The following is an 8,052-nucleotide window of genomic DNA, read 5'->3' on the forward strand; positions in this document are numbered from 1 at the left end:
GTCAAGCTTTACATCAGAGCATGGGGGGGGCACAACAGCATTCTTACAGGACTGAAAGATCTAGTCTTATTTCTTATGATACAGAGCCTGTCATCCTTTTTTTCTCCTTCCCCTAACTGCTTCCCTTGAGTGGAGGTAAGGGCGTGGTTGCTAACGGGTTAACTCGGGGACAACCACCGAGAGGTGCTTCCTAGAGAGCCCGGGAAGTGGCATTGATTCCCACCGAGGCTTCCTGTGCCCCATCCTCAATTTTTCTCCAGCATCTGGAATCTGTTCATTCCACCAAGACATCCTTTGGGGTTACTTATTGTGGGATTCGGGGTGGGGTGCAGAGGAGGACGCTGCAAAGGCACGGACTACAGGGGGCAATCTGTGAAGTTGCGCCCCAGGGGTGTCCTGGGCCCCTGGACACGCGGAAGGGGACCACTGCAGTTTTACAGTATAATTGTGATTTCCCACCTTTCAAGAATTTTCCGAAGAAATACAACTCCCAGCTAGACTGAGGCCCAAGTACTGCCTTGGTCCAGGATGGCTAGAGAATCGAAGGAAAGCGCAGACTTGGACGCCCAGTCTGCAGAGGACCGGACCGGGATCCTGACCGTGAAGGTGGAGAAGGAGGAAGCCTCCGCCTTGGCTGCTGAGGCGGTCGCCCCAGGCAGCCCAGCTCCGGGCTCCGAGCACTCCCGCCAGCGCTTCCGAGGCTTCCGCTACCCGGAGGCTGAGGGGCCCCGCGAGGCTCTGAGCCGGCTCCGGGAGCTCTGCCGACTGTGGCTGCGGCCAGAGGTGCACACTAAGGAGCAGATCCTGGAAGTGCTGGTGCTGGAGCAGTTCCTGACCATCCTGCCGGGGGACCTGCAGAGCTGGGTGCGGAAGCAGCATCCGGAGAGCGGGGAGGAGGTGGTGGTGCTCTTGGAGTATTTGGAGAAGCAGTTGGATGAGCCGATGCCGCAGGTAGAGAGAACAGGTTTAGCCTCTGAAAGCTGTGGTCTGTTTCTTCCTGAAATCTCCAGATCAGAGTGAGGGGCTTTTCTTTAAGATCCAGAAGTTCTCAGTCTCTTTTTGTACCTGAACCTCTTTGCCAGTAAGGTGAAGTCCCTGGACTCCTTCACATAATAGTATTTTTTAAATACATAAGGGAAAATATAAAGGATTAAAAGGAACTCAATTATATTGAAATACAGTTAGCAAAGCATTAAATGTATTATAAAGTTATATATGTGCTTTTTAAAATTAATGCACTAAATATTAACATCTAGAGACAGGTCTAATAACTAGTATAATTTCAAAGTGGCGATGAATGACTTTGACATTTACCTGATTGTAATGTGGTATGAGAACATCTGCAGTTTCAGTTGGTGACAGATTCCTGTGTACTGCTTATAACACCTTGGTTTGTTGCTTCCATTCATAATTGAAGGAAATGCTAAATTTTGCTTAGAAGCTAGTAAAAATAAAGTTATTTTTCCTATTCACATTCATGGAATACGTGGGAGGGAGTCGGTGGACCACAAGTTAGAAACCCCAGGGCTCATTTTTACTTGCACCTTCCTGAATGTTGTATGAGTCTATTTTCCCTTTGCAGTATTCTGTGTCCTTGTGTGTTCCTTTCAGCATGTACATAACCAGACCAAAGACTTCTAACCCGTGACCCAGAGACCAAGGTTCTTGAGTTGGCATTAGTGCCCCTTAGCCCTGTAATAGAGAAAAATCATCTCAAGTCTCAGCTTCAGGCTCTTCATTCTTTACAGAAGATATGGGAAATTCTAAGCTGCACATGAGCTAATTATTATGAAAGTGACTTGAAAATTAATTAATGACAAATGTCTGGAAGGAAACCTTCATTTAATGAGGACATATCATGTACCAGGCCCTGTGTTAGGTGATTTCACACACTGCAATTTTATTTGCTGGTCTCCAAAACCCGATAAGCTAGAAATTATTATTTTCATTTTTAGATAAGAAAACATATTAGTATTCTCTGAGAATTTAGCCCCAATTCCCAAAGAGTTTTCATAAAAGCACAAATATATATAATGAGGGAGTACAGAGTAATGCTTAAGAGCGTGGGCACTAGATTCATTCTGCCTGAGCTCCCATCCTAACATTTCTGCTTTTACCTGGGTGACCTTGGGCAAGTTGCTTAAACATTGTGCCTCAGTTTCCCCATTACAAAAATACAGATAATAAAAGTACCTAGCTCATAAGTTTGTTGTGCTCTACATCAAGTGACTTAATATTCATGAAGCTCTTAGAAATAGTGCCTGGGAAATAGAAAGTACTAGCACAGAGAGAGTGTGATAGAAGTGTCTGATGAATAAATAAATGAATGACTTCTAGGTCCCAGGTGGTGACCAGGGGCAAGAACTGTTCTGTTGCAAGATGGCAGTGTTGACACCAGCTCAGAGGTCACGAAATACCCAGTTCCAGCCAAGAAAGGCTCCACTCAAGCATGAATCTCTGGGATCCCACTCCTTACCAGACAGAAGTGAGTATTATCTTCTGGGCAATATGAATTCTGCAGACTCCAACCAATTTTATTTAAGGATCACCTACAAGATCTATTGATGGGTGTCTTATATGCCCCTTGCAGATCTACTTTACTTTGAGACTGAGACTAATAGAGAAATTTCAAACAATAGTGGAAAGCTTTCCTAACCAAACCTAGACATGGTAAATAAGACTTTATTAAAATTGGTGTTTGGAAAGAGTTGATTTTTGTAGCAACACAGTGATCTCCATTCATTCAACATATATTTCTGGAGGCTCCCTACGTGGTAGCCAGTGTTGTAGGTACCAGGGATAGCATTGTCAGTAGGACAGATTTCTTCCTCCAATGGGACTTACATTCTAGTAAGGAGAATAGCAAATAAATTAATATGATTTCAGATATTGGTGAGTGCTATGAGGAATATAAGGCAGAATATGTAAAGCCAGTCAGAATATTCCAGAATTGTAGGATTTCTACAAACCAAAGAGTATAAATCTTCTAAACCTGTCACTTAGAACAGGGTGAAAATCACTCAGTAGGAAACTTTTATGTTCCCGAGTGTTCCCCACATACTGTGAACATCTGGGCAGATTTCCAAGACAAACAACACTGGGATACACCAGCCAACAGGAAATCTTTATTTCTGAACAGAGGTCCTAGCCTAACCTAACTTGTTTACTGCCTCCAGCAAAGTTCACCTTTCATAGGAAAACCTAAAATTCCCCTTTACTTCTCTCAAATCTGAGCAAGTTCTATATAGGCAGACTCCCATTTCCTCCTTTCTGGGCCCAGCCTTATCTGACTCCTCTTAGTCTTTCAGAACTAAAGAATAAAGCACCCAGGGCTTCCCTGGTGGCACAGTGGTTAAGAATCTACCTGCTGATGCAGGGAACACGGGTTCGAGTCCTGCTCCGGGAAGATCCCACATGCTGTGGAGCAACTGAGCCTGTGTGCCACAACTACTGAGCCTGCGCTCTAGAGCCCACAAGCCACAACTACTGAGCCTGTGTGCCACAACTACTGAAGCCCATGTGCCTAGAGCCCGTGCTCTACAACAAGAGAAACCACCACAATGAGAAGCCTGTGCACCGCAACGAAGAGTAGTCCCCGCTCGCCACAACTAGAGAAAGCCTGCTCACAGCAACGAAGACCCAATGCAGCCAAAAAAAAAAAAAGAAAAGAAAAGAATAAAGCACCCAAAGAGCTACTAAAGAACTTTTAACAACAATGAAAATCTTTGGGACTTCCCTGGTGGTCCAGTGCTTAAGACTCCGTGCTTCCACTGCAGGTTGCGCAGGTTCAATCTCTGGTCAGGGAAGTTCCTCATGCCGCATGGTGCGGCCAAAAAAAGAAACCACAGAAATCCTCTTATTCCCTCTCTCAGCAAAATTCAAGATTAAAGACTCTTCAGATGGAATGCTTTGTTTTGTTTTTATGTTGCTACCACTTCTTACCAAGGATCCAGCCCATTGTTTTGTGCATCTGTGGAGTACATCACATCTCTTCAGGCCATAGGATTTGAGCTGGCAGGGATCAGGAATTTTGGAAAGACACACTGTATAAACTTCTTTATGGGAATTTATGCAGTTTTTGAACTTGGACTTCACGGCTCACGGAGGCTGAATGCCAGGGAGGTTGAATGTCAGGGTCAATCTCATCCAGAGCTTCTTTCCTTCTTAGTTCTCCAGGTTCCTAGGCTTGCCTCTGGAGGGCGCTGCAGAGGAGATGAAGTGGTAGCCACCAGGCTTGCCCCAGAGTCCCAGGTGAGGTGGAACCCCTGTCCCTCCCCCAGCACCCAGCACCCTTCACTGCTGATGGGCTTCCCATCAGATCCCTTTCTCTCCATGCCTCCTCCACCCTCATCCTGGATCTACATGGAGTTTGAGTATTCTCATTTATCCCAAGGTTGCTAATCATCATCTGTCATTATTTTGGTATTCACTTAAGAAGATTTTCCTGTTTCACTCCTAGCTTGGAGACTGTGCTTCCCTGCTCTTCCTAGCCATCTGTTTGGTCAGCTCCTTCATCAAGGAGATTTTCTCTTCAGCAAGGGAAATTTAGCAAATACAAACTGAAGATTTTGTTGTGATGGTGATGTAGTTTTGTTTTTTTAAGTATCATAAACTGTGCTGCTAGTGAGGGATATAGAGTCATGCCCGCTGCCCTCTAGGAACTTAAACTTGAAGGAACAGATAAGGCATGTGCTTTTAGTCTAAGATTTAATATTACAATTTGAATAGTCTTTACTTAACCTGGATTTTAATTTCTTACCCAGTCTTTCATGTCCTGCTTGAAGATCTCAGTATTTGAGGCTCCGTAGAACCTATTTTCCCTGGTTTTTCCTCACCTCAGACCTAGATTTCACTGTATTTTAAAATCATTAATACAAATAAGCCCCCATCCCCACTTTGCCAAAGCACACCACAAATATTTTGAAAAGTTTGGATATGGTTCCACTCCTTTCACTGCACTGGCCCTTGTTTTTCCAAACCTTTCACCTTCTGGACTGTTTAGATGTTTATGTGAAAGTACTGATAATGTGTGTATTTCTTTCCTTTAATGGTTATTTTTTTGACAGAGATGTTATTAGAGATAGGGTTAAGTAGGCATAAATATGCCATACTTGCTTTTTTGTAAAGAGCTCCTGTAAAGGGGATGCTCCTTCATTGCATGTACCCAGCTTTGGGAGTGATTTTGGGCAAGAGGAATTACATGGCATTACTCACTGTTTCAGGGGCTGCTGAAAATGGAAGATGTGGCCCTGACCCTCACTCCTGGATGGACACAGCTGGATTCATCTCAGGTGAACTTCTACAGAGATGAAAGGCAGGAGAACTGTGGCAGCCTGATCTCCTTGGGTAAGACTAATGGGCACTGATTTCTTATAAGGTTTCCTGGCTTCCTTTGTGTATTAGAATCTACTAGGCTGTTAGAAACTGTTTGAATTATGTTTGGAATTAGAATCACCATTTCTGAATCCCAGCTACTAACCAGCTGTGTGACTAGTTTATTAACCCTTCTGAGCCTTGCTTTTTTATCTGTCCTGCCAGTGTCCTGGTCAGTTCAGTTTAAGTGGGATGAAGGAGGTACAGCCCTTAGTACAGGTCCAGCTCATAGTAGATGCTCAGTAAATGCTGATTTCTTCCCCTTCCCTTCCTGTTGCTAGCCCTGATAGTGCAGGAGAGCTGAGGGATCTCTTCAGGAAGTGGGCCATGGGACCATTGAGTGAGAGCTAGAAGTGAGCCAGAGATTGAATGCAGAGCCTGGCCTTAGAGATGAGCGTGCAGTGCAGAGGCGCACAAGATTGCCTGGCTTGTCTGAGTTCACATAGCTCACTGGCAGCACAGTGGGGGCTCCAGCTCAGATCTCCCAGCACTGATGCCAGTTTTATTTGGCAGACCCTGCCTCTGCCTGGGGTGCAGCCAGAGATGACTGCACCTTCCAGTGGTCAGTGAGTTCTGAGTTCCTACTTTCCCTGTTTCTCACAGAACATTTTAGAAATCCTTTCACTTGCCTTGTTTACTGTCACCTTCTGCTCAGCCCTTTTAGTATCTAATCCTAAGCACATGGCCCCGCCTTACTTTCTTAGAACTTAGAGCATCTGCATTTATCCCCAGCACAGTCTTCAGGCCTCACCACCTTCCCTCCAATCTCTCCATTCCCAGATTGTAGCCTTCTTCCAATGGCCCCATTCTCATTCTCAGGTCTCCCTCCCCAGCACCCCTGTTCTCCCCCTTTGTTCCCATCTTTATTCTAATACTTAAATCTTCATCCATGGCATGTATACACCTCTATAATTCTTGCCTCCCTGGGATTCATCACGAAGCTCTCCCCTGTGGCAGGGCGTAATTGACAGTTGCTGGTCATTTGTTGTTCAGGTGGTGCAGTGCAGACGAAGATCAGGGACCTGCCTCCAGACGAGAACCATCCAGGACAAGAGTCTGGGCAGATGCCATGCCACCTGGGTGAAGCCATTGGCCAGATTCCTGCACGTGCAGAAGCTGGTGATCAGGAGGGCAGGTTACAAAGAAAGCAGAAAAGTGCTGCAGGGAATAGGCGGCATTATTGCCATGAATGTGGAAAGACTTTTGCTCAGAGTTCAGGCCTGACTAAGCACAGGAGAATCCACACTGGGGAGAAACCCTATGAATGTGAGGAGTGTGGCAAGACCTTCATCGGGAGCTCTGCCCTCGTCATTCATCAGAGAGTCCACACTGGGGAGAAACCATATGAGTGTGAGGAATGTGGCAAAGTCTTCAGTCACAGTTCAAACCTTATCAAACACCAGAGAACTCACACCGGGGAGAAGCCCTACGAGTGTGATGACTGCGGGAAAACCTTTAGCCAGAGCTGCAGCCTCCTTGAACATCGCAAGATCCACACTGGGGAGAAGCCATACCAGTGCAATGTGTGCGGCAAAGCCTTTAGGCGCAATTCACATCTCCTGAGACATCAGAGGATCCACGGCGATAAAAACGTTCAGAATCCTGACCGTGGAGAGACCTGGGAGAGTCAGGGGAGGATGGGAAGCCAGTGGGAAAATGTTGAGGCTCCCGTGTCTTATAAATGTAATGAGTGTGAGAGAAGTTTCACTAGGAATAGAAGCCTTATTGAGCACCAAAAAATCCACACTGGTGAGAAACCCTATCAGTGTGATACATGCGGAAAAGGCTTCACCCGAACTTCATACCTTATTCAACATCAGAGAAGCCACGCTGGGAAAAAAATTCTGTCTCCATGACCCATGTCTTATATGCCAGAGTTGGTGCTCACTCCTCGTTGAACTGAAGCCACCCTGGAGCCCTTGCTGACTAGAAAATTGTGAGCTGGGCTTTATTTACTCCCACACGTCATCAGGTGTTTGTTAGAAAATAGAGACTGGCTGAGATGAATTATCTTCTACATCTTAGAAGGTGATTGAAAAAAAAAAACAACTTGTTTGATAAGAGGCTATGGGAGAGTTGTCTGGAAGAGGTCAGACCTGAAATGATTCTCACCTTTTAGACTTAAATGGGCTTCTAGACTGGCTAATTAATCACCCTCGGCCAGCACTTTATGACGTCTCCTGGGTGGATGGCTCTGATTTGGGGGGCTGCTGCTCTGACTGTTCATTTTGCCTATAATGAATTCCTCACCAGTTGGTTGGATCAATGATGTCTTATACCCCCATTGTGCCTTGCATACAGGTGCTATAAACATTTATTAAATATACCAGTGAAACGACCTTCATAGCTCTGAAAATCTAATGTTGTCTAGATTTCTGAGGACTATCTAAGGCCATTTGTGTTCGTCTAATTCTCTGAGGTTCTAGATTCTGGGTCTAGAATATTTATCTGGATTCGGATTCTAGTATATTTATTGTCAAATATGTAAGATTGTCAGAGTTGGGGTGGAGGAATCCATATTTCTTCACCAGCATAGTAGTTATAGTAAGAATGCCTTAAACAGCTTCTTTATCATTAAGACATTGTGAGACTGCTCCATCTGTACAATTCCAGTCTATAGTCAACGTTAACTACATTAGTTCATATTAATTTTGCTACTCTTTAGGGGGAAACCTTTCA

The 8,052-nt window shown here is 45.0% G+C and overlaps 1 protein-coding gene across 1 annotated transcript; it reads left to right on the forward strand.

Annotated features, from left to right (window-relative positions):
- Nucleotides 1-250: 250 nt before the first annotated feature.
- Nucleotides 251-7,762, forward strand: LOC132432686 (zinc finger protein with KRAB and SCAN domains 4). Its single transcript, XM_060023408.1, has 5 exons — nt 251-951; nt 2,338-2,485; nt 4,169-4,251; nt 5,223-5,346; nt 6,367-7,762. Exons 1-5 carry the CDS (start codon nt 529-531, stop codon nt 7,227-7,229), a joined length of 1,641 nt encoding a protein of 546 aa, XP_059879391.1. The 5' UTR covers nt 251-528; the 3' UTR covers nt 7,230-7,762.
- Nucleotides 7,763-8,052: the final 290 nt, after the last annotated feature.

This window comes from Delphinus delphis, chromosome 10 (assembly GCF_949987515.2).
Source record: "Delphinus delphis chromosome 10, mDelDel1.2, whole genome shotgun sequence".
In the NCBI taxonomy this organism is placed as follows: domain Eukaryota; kingdom Metazoa; phylum Chordata; class Mammalia; order Artiodactyla; family Delphinidae; genus Delphinus; species Delphinus delphis.

Coding starts and splice junctions, on each gene's coding strand:
- LOC132432686 (XM_060023408.1), top strand. CDS start 529: ATGGCTAGAGAATCGAAGGAAAGCGCAGACTTGGACGCCCAGTCTGCA. Junction 2,486..4,168: donor CCACTCCTTACCAGACAGAA/GTGAGTATTATC, acceptor TTTCCTTCTTAG/TTCTCCAGGTTCCTAGGCTT. Junction 4,252..5,222: donor GGCTTGCCCCAGAGTCCCAG/GTGAGGTGGAAC, acceptor TCACTGTTTCAG/GGGCTGCTGAAAATGGAAGA.